The 12,940-nt window shown below is 30.1% G+C and overlaps 5 protein-coding genes across 12 annotated transcripts; 2 read left to right on the top strand and 3 right to left on the bottom strand.

The window, feature by feature from the left end:
- Window positions 1–330: 330 nt before the first annotated feature.
- Window positions 331–2,438, bottom strand: Ubc10 (ubiquitin conjugating enzyme 10). 2 transcript variants are annotated; one of them, XM_031979767.2, is made up of 4 exons: window positions 2,294–2,438; window positions 1,848–1,943; window positions 1,304–1,490; window positions 331–1,231 (listed from the first exon to the last, which is right to left on the bottom strand). In XM_031979767.2, the coding sequence occupies exons 1-4, from the start codon at window positions 2,318–2,320 to the stop codon at window positions 1,062–1,064; spliced, it is 480 nt and encodes a 159-aa protein (XP_031835627.1). In that variant the 5' UTR covers window positions 2,321–2,438; the 3' UTR covers window positions 331–1,061. The 2 variants fall into 2 exon arrangements, with proteins under 2 accessions (XP_031835627.1, XP_031835626.1); XM_031979766.2 differs by having other exon boundaries at window positions 2,246–2,320.
- A 321-nt stretch (window positions 2,439–2,759) lies between these two features.
- Cog2 (conserved oligomeric Golgi complex subunit 2) lies at window positions 2,760–6,018 on the top strand. The gene is made up of 11 exons (XM_031979738.2): window positions 2,760–2,980; window positions 3,048–3,275; window positions 3,364–3,630; window positions 3,706–4,007; window positions 4,085–4,202; window positions 4,275–4,597; window positions 4,676–4,742; window positions 4,817–4,997; window positions 5,059–5,338; window positions 5,429–5,609; window positions 5,676–6,018. The coding sequence occupies exons 1-11, from the start codon at window positions 2,909–2,911 to the stop codon at window positions 5,757–5,759; spliced, it is 2,103 nt and encodes a 700-aa protein (XP_031835598.1). The 5' UTR covers window positions 2,760–2,908; the 3' UTR covers window positions 5,760–6,018.
- Window positions 5,611–8,146, bottom strand: fsd (transmembrane protein fates-shifted). 4 transcript variants are annotated; one of them, XM_031979752.2, is made up of 9 exons: window positions 7,996–8,146; window positions 7,743–7,830; window positions 7,584–7,664; window positions 7,413–7,496; window positions 7,272–7,343; window positions 7,064–7,202; window positions 6,749–6,983; window positions 6,453–6,617; window positions 5,834–6,375 (listed from the first exon to the last, which is right to left on the bottom strand). In XM_031979752.2, the coding sequence occupies exons 2-9, from the start codon at window positions 7,807–7,809 to the stop codon at window positions 6,103–6,105; spliced, it is 1,116 nt and encodes a 371-aa protein (XP_031835612.2). In that variant the 5' UTR covers window positions 7,810–7,830; window positions 7,996–8,146; the 3' UTR covers window positions 5,834–6,102. The 4 variants fall into 4 exon arrangements, with proteins under 4 accessions (XP_031835614.2, XP_031835612.2, XP_031835611.2 ...); XM_031979754.2 differs by lacking the exon at window positions 7,743–7,830 and having other exon boundaries at window positions 5,611–6,375; XM_031979751.2 differs by lacking the exon at window positions 7,996–8,146 and having other exon boundaries at window positions 7,743–7,893.
- Window positions 7,420–10,633, top strand: Pus10 (Pseudouridine synthase 10). 4 transcript variants are annotated; one of them, XM_031979748.2, is made up of 7 exons: window positions 7,420–7,691; window positions 8,398–8,549; window positions 8,609–8,710; window positions 8,783–9,090; window positions 9,164–9,375; window positions 9,439–9,564; window positions 9,653–10,633. In XM_031979748.2, the coding sequence occupies exons 2-7, from the start codon at window positions 8,412–8,414 to the stop codon at window positions 10,276–10,278; spliced, it is 1,512 nt and encodes a 503-aa protein (XP_031835608.1). In that variant the 5' UTR covers window positions 7,420–7,691; window positions 8,398–8,411; the 3' UTR covers window positions 10,279–10,633. The 4 variants fall into 4 exon arrangements, with proteins under 4 accessions (XP_031835608.1, XP_031835607.1, XP_031835606.1 ...); XM_031979747.2 differs by lacking the exon at window positions 7,420–7,691 and adding an exon at window positions 7,829–7,976; XM_031979746.2 differs by lacking the exon at window positions 7,420–7,691 and adding an exon at window positions 8,048–8,199.
- Window positions 10,568–12,867, bottom strand: aurB (aurora kinase B). The gene is made up of 7 exons (XM_031979765.2): window positions 12,034–12,867; window positions 11,774–11,899; window positions 11,524–11,715; window positions 11,324–11,458; window positions 11,096–11,254; window positions 10,793–11,024; window positions 10,568–10,716 (listed from the first exon to the last, which is right to left on the bottom strand). Exons 2-7 carry the CDS (start codon window positions 11,884–11,886, stop codon window positions 10,627–10,629), a joined length of 921 nt encoding a protein of 306 aa, XP_031835625.1. The 5' UTR covers window positions 11,887–11,899; window positions 12,034–12,867; the 3' UTR covers window positions 10,568–10,626.
- Window positions 12,868–12,940: the final 73 nt, after the last annotated feature.

Raw genomic sequence — 12,940 nt, 5'->3', positions numbered from 1 at the left:
TCATGTACAAAATACACCTTTGTTTCAATACGTGTATATATAAGCATACTCATAAAATAGAGATCATAAGGTAAGTTCAATACTTCGGTTGTTGATCTAAATTAAAAATGGTGTATTATGAATGATTACATGCTTATTATTTTTTTAGATGATCTACTTACTATGTAATTGTTTAGAAATTAAACACCGTATTGAGTTTTGCAACGATACTAAGAATATTTGGAGTACCATTGATTTCTGCAATACTTGACATTTAATTAAGCTTAATATTTCACCCCTAAAATTTGAAACATTCTAATGAATTTATTCAGCATTAAATTAATGGAAGTATTATTTGAATTTCTTAATATTTAATGTATTAATGTTACATCAGAGTTCGAGAATTACATATATGCAAAGTAGTACCATCAATTGTAATTACATAGGAGATTATCATCAAGTTACAAATTCATGTTTTACATTAAAAGGTAGATGTAAATTTTCAACACAACGTTACAGAGATATATAGTTCCCAAAATTAACATCAAAATGCGTTTACAGTGTCAGCATGATTTTCAAAAATCATACAAATTTATGTACATTCATGATGATCATTTCATGCTTACAAGCTTAATCGATACTAGTTCAAAGTTGCCTGTAAATTAGAAAATTAAAATTACTATAATTTAGTATTTAATGTAAATGCAACATTCTAGAACCGTGAGTCCAGAGATAATAAATTGAAAATCGTTTTAAAAAACATTAAAACGAACAGTTAAATGTGCTGCTTCTTCAAGCCTTTTAAAAATCGTACGAAATGTAATTGCGTAACGATTTTCGACACACATAGTATACAATATCATACAGTTAGTTTATTATACTTTACTTTGCTCTGAAAAGTTTGTTAATCCATTTTATAAACATTACAATTTGCATATATTTATATCATTGTTGGTAATCAACCAATACTGTACACATGTATCTCAACTTGTTTGTCACGTAACAGATAAGTCTATGTTGGCTTGAATTAAATTAGCTGACGGGTGGCACGCATTGTGGTGAGTAGAGCTAGTCATTCATGGTTATTCGTTAGAAGAGGGTGACTCCCGCCTTTTTTCTGCATGTTTCTTTGTAAATTCTTCTGCATTCTTTAAAAACTTTTTCCTATCGTTAAGAAATTCTTCTGCCAGATCTACCCTTAAGGCATGTTCTGGTTCTGGATCATTCACTACAGCTATCAAAGCTTGTACAACTGTAAACAAAATTTAACAATTATTTTTACTCCTTCGTTCTAACAATACTACAGATTAAAATACAATTTCACCTTGGTCTGTTCTTGTAGCTGGTTTCCAATTTTCAGCATGTATAATAGGTAAGCAGATATTTCCACCTTCGTCTACATTAGGATGATATATTTTAGTTTTAAAGTTTATTCTTGGAGGTTTAAAAGGATACTCTGCAGGAAAGTTAATTTCAATGCGAAAAGCTCCTTTATTATACGGTGGATTGTCCTAAAACATTCGAAACTATTAAATACATTGATTTATATCATTGACAAATTTTCTTGTGCAATATAACAGTTTCCAATATCTTCTAAATGGAAATATGCATTGTAGAAAATATTTTTAAGTAACATCTAATAAATGAAAGTTACAATAAAGTATGGTATATAATTTATTTTCTTCTTTGTTTATGTAGATTACTCATTCAGGTAATAAATTTCTATGTGAATCTTCTTCTAAAAAATTAGTCTATTAAAATATGAATTTACATAAATGTTCATAAATTTCAGCTAACTATAGTTGCCTCTTCAAGCAAGACAAGGTTAGGTTATGTTTCCAGATTAGAAGGGTTACGCCAAAACGTACCGGCAATATAAGGCCCTGCCAAGTGAGAATATTGGATTCATCTACTTGAATATTTATAAAATTTTTCATAGGCGAAGCTCTTAGGTCACCGAGTTCCTAAAAAGAGGAAATGTAATCATCATTTGTAAGTTTCATGAAAACTGAGAATCGTAACGCGAACACCAGTTTTAAAATAAATAACGAAAAGTTCATCATTGGTTTCAGATGGGACATAAATATCTACTATAGGAATCGAAACCATAAAACATTCATAAATCATTGATAAAATATATTAACGTTCCACATTTCATTGGAAAAATTCAATGTCATCCATAGCAGAGATTATATCGCAATTCAATTAAACAGACATGGACAAGCATGCCACAGTTTCAAATGATATTTTCGAACGTTTCACACACATTTAATTCCACCTGCGAACTCTTCGATTGACCGAAACTTTGAATTACCTTTTGCAATCTTCTCGTAGCTGCCATTTTGAAAATAAATTCCACTAAAAAACTAGCAAAACTTGTCAAGCCCCTCACCGACGACTTCACAACTACATATATCCACCCTCTAAAATTCCCCAGCGTTTCTATAGAGAAAAGCTCCCGAACTAAAGTTTCTGTAAAGTTTCGTTGATCGGTTCTCTTTTTCGTAGCTCGTATCGACACGAATATAGATGGAAATTTAGAATTGATTATGTGAGAATATGAATCGCTATCCGTTTATCCGTTTTGTTGCAAGTTAGCGCGCGTGCGCACATAATTCATGCGACTGTGTGCACGGTTGGATTAACGTTTCAATCAAAAGTACCACGGACGTTCGCAAGAAGCGCTACTTAAAAAAAAATCAAATTTGTGAATCAATGGAAATAAGCGAAATTTTAGACATTGGATTGTACATCTACTTTTCCGACATTGATCATTGTCAATAAATGGAAGTAGTCGATAAGTGATCGAGATCGTTATCAGTTTCAAACTCAATGAATGTACTTACACGTATCTTATTTATTTAATAAATAGCCTAATTTTCTTCGATAGAAAACATATAATTATACAAGGAATTCAAAATTTCGCACAATGTCAAGTGAAAATATGAACTTACCGAAAGCTCCTAAGGATCTATGTTTCACAGAGTTAGATTTCATCCAAGTGAGTCACTAATGTTGTGAGTGTTAAGTTCTTGAAGATATTTAAGTTTAATATTCTATAATTTCAGGAAAATTTCAATGTCGATACATTCCTTCAAGAACGCAAAAAGAAATCAAAGCTAGAAACAATGCGGGACGATCTGGGAATATATTTGAAATTGCTAAGATCTGCCATGATCGACTTAATCAACAGAGATTACATTGATTTTGTAAATTTATCAAGTAATTTAATTGGATTAGACAAAGCTATTAATGATCTGCAAGCGCCATTAGGTCAATTAAAAGAAGAAGTAATGGTAAACGATTAAAGAAGTTATAACGGTAATTATAGTAATAAACATATTTATGTATTATTTTAATAACATTTTATCTTTCCTGTAATAGCAAGTACAACAAACTTTGGACAACGAGATCAATGCAATTTCCATTAATATTAATGAGAGCAAAAAGATAAGGGAGCACAAGCAAAGTTTATATAGTTTACAATATATTTTCAAATCATTAAATAAACTTTCATCAGTATTATCGTTGAACACGTTTCTGGAAAGTCCTGCTAAAATAGATATTTTAGAGCAAGCTGCAACAGAATTTAATCAGTTACAATTTCACATGTCCAGGTGTAAATTAGATATTATCGAAGACAAACAAAAAGTACGTATTAAGTAAATTTGAATCAATTTATTTTTGTTTATAAGTATTTACTTAAAAAGGATTAAATGTCTTCAGGAATATAAACAACTGGATCAGCATTATATGACTCATCTAAATGAATTTTTCTTAGCATGTATTCAAGAGAAAAATTCTGTCCTATTAATTCGTTGCTTGAGAATATATATTATGCTGGATAAAGTAAATGATGCGGAGAATTTAGTAAGGGATGAAATTGTTAGTCCATTAGTGGATAATGTGATCAATATGGAAAACCTGCAAGTAGACTCGCTTGGCCTACAAAGTATATATAACAGATTGTTAAACATTCTGAGTGTGGAACTGAAACAACTTTTAGATATTACGTTGCATCCTAACAGGTACGTGTTTTATGTTTTACAAAGAGATATTTTCTATATTTGTCTCATATAGGCAAATTTTTCCAATCTTATTTCAGATGCTCTGTTAAAGGCTTTAACTTTTTAGTAAACAGTTTTTGGATTAATGTAGAAGAGAAAATTGAGCAACATATAAAATGTATTTTTGCCCCAGGAGATCCAATATTATTCCATTCTGTAAGTGCATTAATAAAATTAAATTTTTATTACCTTATTAACACATAAAATTTTAATGTTACACAATTCCAGAGATATGTGGCAACATTAGAATTTCTGGAGAAATTAGAAGCTGAATTTGTTACATCTGATTCTTTAACTGCATTAAAGGAAAATGTACAGTATAAGAATTTTTTGAAGAAATGGAATTTACCAGTATATTTTCAAATACGATTTCAAGAAATAGCTACCAATATTGAAACTGTCTTAATAGAACCCATATCACCTGCATCGATAAAAGGAACTTTGGAATCTCTTACAAGAAATGAATTTTCCTTGCATGCGACGTACATCGTGTGGGAAAATTTGCAAAGAATCTGGACCGATGATGTATATCTTTATCAGCTTTTTCATAAGTAAATCACGAAATTTATTGTAAAAGTAGTAACTTTTATCAAAATAATTATAATAATGGCTTGTTGTCTTGTATCTAGATTCTGGAAATTCAATTTGCAGATATGTGCAAGATACCAAACATGGTCCATGGCAGTACTTAAAGAAGTATAATATTTAAACATTTTTCAAATCTTGTAACACATTGAAGTAAATATCACTAATTCATCCTTTAAATGTAGGTGTGGCCTATTGAAAATGAAGTAGGATCTCTGAGTAAATCTGAGCATTCCACAAAACTTAATTTTTTGATATATTTGAATCATGATCTACAGAAACTGGTAGAAATGCTTCCATCCCATTTAAAAATGGTTTCAGCGAAACTTAAACACCAAACTCCAACGATATTAAAGTTATTAGAAGGTAATAATATCGAATATTAATACTATTATCGTTATTTAACTGTATATATATCGTTTTATAGATTCTCTGTATGAAACCATAACAAAATTCGAAACAATTTTTTCGCAAATCACAGAAGAAATTGTGAATGAATTTTTGAAACAATGTGTAACGCATTTGAAGCAAGTAAGTGATATACCAAGATTATTTAGGCGAACAAATAGGGATGTATCAACAAAACCATGTGCTTATGTAAAGAACGCACTCGCTTTTCTTGTAAACTTTCATGCAGACTACAAGAAATTGATCCCCAATAATGTTAATTATTGGTTGGAATTGACTCTTTCTTCCTTGACTGAACAGTAAGGAATACATAATAGATAACGATATCAGATATTAAAATATTTATTCCATTTAATACCGATTTACAATCAGTTTTTTTATTCTTACAGCTACTTGGCGTCTGTAACAGACGTTTTAACGTCAGTTCAAAAGACTGAAGAGAGTCTACGAAGATTGAAAAAAATACGCGATAAATCCACAGGTACTCTTTCTTCTGAAGTTCAAGGAGTTAGTGATGATGAAAAAATACGTATTCAATTGCAAGTTGATGTACAAGCTTATATCAATATGGTAAGATTTATTACAAAGATTTATTCTGTTTTAACAAAGAGTTTTTTTACATTATTTATATTTTAGATTGCTGAAATCGAAATTGCAACTTCAAATGTGCGCTACGTGGAAGAACTGTTACATACTGTTGAAGCAGCGACTAAAAGATAATATTTTTTCCTTCTCCCTTTTAGATTTGTTTATAAATATTTGAAACAAGTTTTCACAGTCTTCGTTGATGCTACTTCTTTACTGTTGTTAAATGTACTTATTTAATGTACATACTTTGTACATAATATTCGCAATGAAAAAATTAGCTTATTCTTTATTTAATATTAAATCCTTTTTTTGTTATTTATCCTCTTTTAAGTGATTACAAATAACTTAAAAAAAAATACAAATATTCAAATAAAAATTTACGTAACAGACATTTAATATATTATTTACACGAACATGGTATTATACAAAACGTATGGTACGTTCTATTCTCTTCAGCAGAAGATACAGTATTTGTTTATGTTAAGTTCTCATCCCAAAAATCACTGTACGGTAATTCAATGGTAGTAAGCTTATCTTCATGGGGATAGGATGGATGCCACCAGTTCAGAACTTGCCACTTGACGACATCATTTAATATCACTTGGTGCGTTAATGTATTAGGAACATCGGATGTTCCAAAACCCAACTGTAATCTGTTATTTTTAAAACCTTGCATTAAAGTCACTGATACCTTTTGTAAAATCAGTCCGGTTACTGGTGGTAACAGACTATACCTTGAACAAGCTACCTATAAATTAATAAGATAAATAGCTAAAACATAATAGTTATGTGCCACATACAACTGACATATATTGTGTTAAGTACCCTAAGTAGTTTACAACCCTCTTCCGGATTTACAGCTACATCTTCCAACATTTCAAGAAATTCTGTCTTTCTACCATTTACTTTAGGTTTCTCTTTTATTGAGTTCCTGGTCGATTTTGGTACTTCTTTTAATTTAAAATAAAAATAGCACAACAATTTTCCTTTCTAAAACAAGTTACCCAATTAAAAATATTATTACTAGTAGCATCAGTATTATTATTATCATTGCCATTATATAAAAAAATACTAATAAAAATGCTTAAAATAATAAGATTTAGTAGAAATATGATGTGTACATTTTCATTGCTCACTTTGTGCCACATAAGACAACATTTCCTTTTTACAAGAGAATGAGGCTCATCTTGTTCGAAGGAGTGGAATAATGGAAGTCGAATAGAACTATCTACATCTCTTTTCGAAGCAAAATAAGTATGATGCAATGTCCTAATAACACAAGCACGTAATCCGTGCATGCGAACCATAAAATGTGGCTTAAGACGTTCTGGTAAACCAGGTACAGGTTTATAATAACTGTAATTACGATTTATTTAGAATAACGTTATTGAATTAATATATAAAACAATATTTCATTTATACAATAAAACACTCACGTTTTATATAAGTGGAGCCAAAATTTGCCAGTTGTAGTTACGTGATAAGAACTTTTACATATTCGAGCAAATTTACCTACAGCCTCTGGACTTATATATTCAGATATAATGAACCATACGTCCAATGGATAATCTATACCTATCAAATAATTAAAAAATAATTTACCTTGTCACAGTTTTTCATCTTTTTCTTTCATTCACATTTTACCTTCTTCTTCCTCCATTTGGGACGGTTTAGACGCTGTTCCTTCTATGTATTTTGTTTGACTCATCAACGTACCTAGCGAATAAATGTCAATGCGAGATAAAAAATATAAATAAAATGATAAATGTCTTCGAAGCAAATTACCTTTACTGCTTTTCTTGGAGTTATCTGTATCGGGTGAATGTGTTTCATTCCATACTTTGTCTTCTGTTATTTCCTTATGTTGCACTGTAAAGTATACGAAATACATATGGTGCAAATATTCGATTCAAAAGGACCTATGTACTACAGATTTAATAATGATTTAAAGATAACCTTCTGACGATACATTAATCACGGCCTTTTTAAGTCTTGCATGGGTCCGCGATGAATTGGCGAAATCGTCAATAGTTACGTCTGTGGGAGTATGAGAATGAAACAATTGTTAGTAAATATGTTGTTATAAACAATATTGTTTCAAGTACGTAAATTAACCTCCGATAAAATTCTTTCCACTCCCGGTACTGGTCTTTCTATAGGACTTTTTTCGTGATATAGACATGTCGTTGAATGCTATGTGAATCTATATTTAATAATCAATTAGGAACCAATTTGCAACGAAATATAACGTAAAATTTACAAGTATTTACATCAACAATAAATGACACTATGATCGCCTATCATACTTCTTTTAAAGTCGATAGGGCAAATGCACTTGTCAATGCTCAGGTGTGTTGTATATACTTACTACATAGTATGTTGTGTTTCATACGAATTTCACATTATATCTAACTGAATTTTTCATTTTAATAAATTATCCCATGTCTTTATAAATGTTCAATAAACCACATAAACTTGTAACAATTGAGAAGCGTACTATAATATTGGAAAGAATTAATGACTTCTTAAAAACACTAGTCAATTGACGAAACACGTGTGGTGTAGTTCATAGGTTAGTGTAAACTTTGTATCTTTTAAAAAATTCGTGTTATTATTATTTTATTTTATTATTAAACTAATGATGTTTATTAAACTAAGAAAAATATTTTTATTAATCATAAGGGTATCTTACATTATTTTATATAAAATTATACTTTAAAAATCAGTTAAATTTGAACTATCCGCATTTCTTTATATTAAAATGTTACAGAATTATTTTTCAAAATGAGTTCTGGCGAAGAAGAGCGTGATGTCTTCATTTTTCTACAGCAACAAAACTGTTGCTTAAGGTGCTGTTTTCGCTTCATTGGGTGGAAAGCATGGAGGGAATGTTATCACAATCCCATAACACTTGCAAAAACTGTAAGTTACATTTATGATAGGTTTTTCATGTTTCTATGTTATCACAATATTTTTCACAGTTAGGCTATATTACAGAAGATGCTTCCATTATTGATAAAGTACCCTGTGTGGCTTGTCTAGGAATTCTTCAAGACCAAACATTAGATTTAGTCATCCAAAAAGTAAGTTGAAATATTTGATTTCATATAAATTTGAATAGGTTCCGTATAAATTTGAAATAATTTTATAAACAGATACAGACTGAAGTAGAAAAACAAAATTACGACAGTGATACATTTTCATGTGCATTGACAATACCTACATGTGTAAGTCTTAGGGAACGTATATTACATGCGAAATGGATTGATAAATTTTCTCTGATAAAAGATGAATTGCATCAACTTAAAAGGAAACTGGAGACTATAAAGGACATTTGGAAAGCAGTAGTTACTCCTAAATTAGAAAAAGCTGTCAATAAAAAAGTGGATTTAATAACTCCCTCTGCTTTCCTCATTGAGATTATTTTATCATACAAAGAGAATGATAAGGAATGCGAAGCACTGTAAGTCAACAAGGACATTTTGTTTCTTTTATTAAAATTTAGTGCGTATCATTGATAATATTATTTGTTGCAGAGAAAACTTGTGTGTAGGAGCAAACAATACAGGGAAAAAACGAAAGAGAAGAAATAACGACAATAGATTCAGCAGAAAGAGTGTAGAAGCTTTGATAACTAATGTAACAGAAGAAGAATTCAATAAATTTGTCAGAAGTTTTTCACTCAATGTATCTACAAGCATTGATATAGGAAATATTGCATGCTCGCATTCAAGCATTTTTATAGGAGGTAATATATAGTATTAACAATATGGAAATATTATAAATTATGTGTAACCAACTATATTTTCAGGGAGATACAACAAATTGTCTAGAGAAATCAGCCAAACACCGTGGTTTATAAATGGTGAAAAAAAGATGGAAACATCAGTTCAAGATCTATTATGTAATCCTATTGCAGATGCTGTAAAAGCTCAATGTATGTAAATTAATTTATATTATATTTATAGATGTACAAAATACGTAATTTCATGTAATATATAATACGTTTATTTATATGTACATAGCTATTAAATTTTTATCATCTGGAAGAGAGGATGTGGATGTGAGAACTATATACTCTGGAAGACCATTTGCAGTCGAATTGATTAATCCTCGTATGACAAAAATAACAGACGCGTTATTGTCAAACCTAATCCAGAAAATTAATCAGTCCTCTAAACAAGTACAAATCACAACAAATTTGAAAGTCTTGTCTAGACTTGATTTAAAGAAACTAAAGAAAGGAGAAAAGGTTAAAACGAAAATTTATCGAGCAATTTGCATCTGCCGCACTAAGCCGGAAGATATGTTGTCTCTTGAAAAATTAAATAATATGAAAAGAATAGAAATAATTCAGAAAACACCGATTCGAGTGTTACATAGGCGGCCTCTAAGTCCAAGGATACGTGTAATATATGAAATGAGAGCTCGTTGGATGAAACCTCAAGAATCACAGGCATTATTGACAACTGCAAGCGAAGATCCCAGTATGTTTTTCGTGTTGGATATTAAAACGCAAGCTGGTACATACGTTAAGGAATTCGTACATGGAGATTTTGGACGAACCAAACCTAGTTTATGCGATATTCTTAAAGCTGAAGTTGATATAGTTGCATTAGATGTAACAGGTATCAACCTTGATTGGCCTTAAAAATTATATTAGTGCTTCAACCACTTTTGAATATCGTTACAAATTATAATTGTTATGTTTGTATAATAACAGAGGAACATAGTGAATCTACTCGTACACACTAATTTTAATGAATATTTCACAAAAGATAATTTTTAGGAAAATATTTAAAATTATTTTGTTCAATGTAATTAAAACACTTAGTTTATCTAAAGAAGTAGTCATGTTCATTTCCTTATATCTATTATCTGTTATATTATCTATATTGGTATACAATGTATAATCTATGTATTTAAAAAATTGTAGACTTGTTACAGTTATACGAAATACTTTTATAAAATTATTTAGAAGAACAAGATTAAATATTTTTCATGAACGTGCGTCCTTATGTTTTAGAATCCAAAAGTGTTTTTTGACAGCGGCCATAGAAATTCTTTCCGAACTTTTGCGTTTTATTAACTGCAAAGAAATATAAGGTACAATTCACGTGAACATAAGATTATAAATACAATTAGAAAACAAATTATTATATTACCTTTGATATGAGGTCTTTAGCACCAGGCGTTATTTGCGACGGCCATTGTATATTTAACGTCTTTATTTTAGCATAGGTTTCTTGTTGGGAATCACTGAGAAAAGGTGGTTTACCAACTAGAAATTCATAACACAGAATGCCAAGGCACCAATGATCAACATATATATCGTATGTTTGTCCAGTTACCATTTCTGGTGGTAAATAGTCTAATGTTCCACAAAGAGTGTTCCTCCTATAATTACCAATATTCTCATTAGTTCTTTTTCATTCTCTTCCAACATCTTTAATATCAAATATACCCACTTTGATGATGGTGCATGGACAGACCACCCAAAGTCTGCTAACTTTACATCCCCATCATATGTAAGCAACAAATTTTCTGGTTTTATATCTCTGTGAATTACGTTGTTCCTATGACAATATTCTAAAGCATCCGCAACTTGAAAAGTATATTTTGCAGATCTAAGAAATATTATAAGATTAATTTAAAATGTAGCAGAATTTTAAAAATATTAATTTGAAAATACATACAAGTGTTCATTGAATCTTTCATTTGGTTGACGTTTCAGTTCTTTATATAGTTCTCCTCTAGCTGCAAATTCCAATACAAGGTAAATGCGTTTATGATCATGAAAATACGTCAACATTTGAAGAATATGAGGATGCCTAAAAATGAAACATTACAATGTGCTCAAATTTAAAAGAACATATATTATAGCTTCATGTATCACCTCAAATGGGTTTGAATCTCAATTTCACGCATTACTTGTTTCTCCACACGACCCTTCATTAATTCTACTTTGTATAAAGTCTTTAAAGCAACCATATACTGTGTGGTTTTTTCTCTAGCTAAATACACACGTCCAAATTTACCACGACCCAATGGCGAACCAATTTCAAAGTCATTTAAATTCCATTGGTATCTATAAAATAAAATCATAAATTTCTGATGTTTGTTTCTGATATAAGTTTAATATATACCTTGGCCCTCTATTGTCAACGTGTTCTTCCATTTTGTATAAAGTGTCAAGAACAATTTCTTTATAATCAGATGGAATATTCTGAGACAACTTAAAGGCGTCTCTGAGTGCCATGACTTATTATACCCTAGAAAAATTACCTTCTCTTTAGTTTTATATTTGTAATTTTCCACAGGATAGAGATTTATCGTACAAGTAAGGTTCTGGATAATAAGTGGTGTAAAATTTATGTTTTAATTATAAGAAAATAAAATATTTTACCTTTAACACAGGAAGGAATATTAATATAGCTCCTATTCTTTACTTTTGTTTCAATGAAGTTTAAGCAGTTCAATATAAATCTCGTGAAACAGATTTTACGTTGTTACACAGTATAAAAGAATTTCACTTTTTTCTTACTTTAAAATATCTTTCTGCGACAATTGTGAATATTGTACATCTGACAAATTTTAAACACACCAATCAATCGTTATATAGCAGTAAAGAAAATTCTCCGACTCTTTTATTTCCTTGATCCATCCAACTGACATGTTCAATTTAAATCTTTAAAACACTGGACGATTTAAGAGCCATCTGTGGAACTGAGGTATACCTTGTTTATGATTGGAGTGAAACAACACAATGGCGACACTTGCGACCACGTGATGAAACTTTCATTGGTTTATTTTACGCTAGGCAGGTTCACATCTGCCAGAAATAAATCTGAGCCAAAGTCCTTGATAACTATTCATCCTTGCGAGGGATGTGGCGTTTAAATATTCATACTTCATAAGTGAAAGCATATACATTCCGGTTCTTTCTTAATGAATTATTTAATCGAAACATAAAATAAGTTACAAATGTTAATTACTGCATTTGTTCAATGTACCTATACCGTATTGCTTGTACGGTATACATTTGTATAGTATACTATTGCTTCTATAATTTTGCATTTTTACAATTCATTTCTTTTTCCACTGTCTCATGGCACAACTTGATAGGTCTTTAAGAAGAAGAGGAAAAAATGCGTTTCCAGAAAAGCTAGAATATTTTATTTCGCTCTATTCTTGCCCTAAATTGGAGATAAGATTGCGTTGCAATTATTAAATAGAAAAATTATATTTTAATTGTTATATATCTTCCATAATATTTCATAAATGTTGGCTGTTTTATAAAAATTAATAAATTT

The sequence above is a fragment of the Nomia melanderi genome, chromosome 4, assembly GCF_051020985.1.
Source record: "Nomia melanderi isolate GNS246 chromosome 4, iyNomMela1, whole genome shotgun sequence".
Taxonomy (NCBI): Eukaryota; Metazoa; Arthropoda; class Insecta; order Hymenoptera; family Halictidae; genus Nomia; species Nomia melanderi.
The sequence above is the reverse complement of the archived record's forward strand: the minus strand, read 5'-3'. Positions and strand labels throughout refer to the sequence as shown.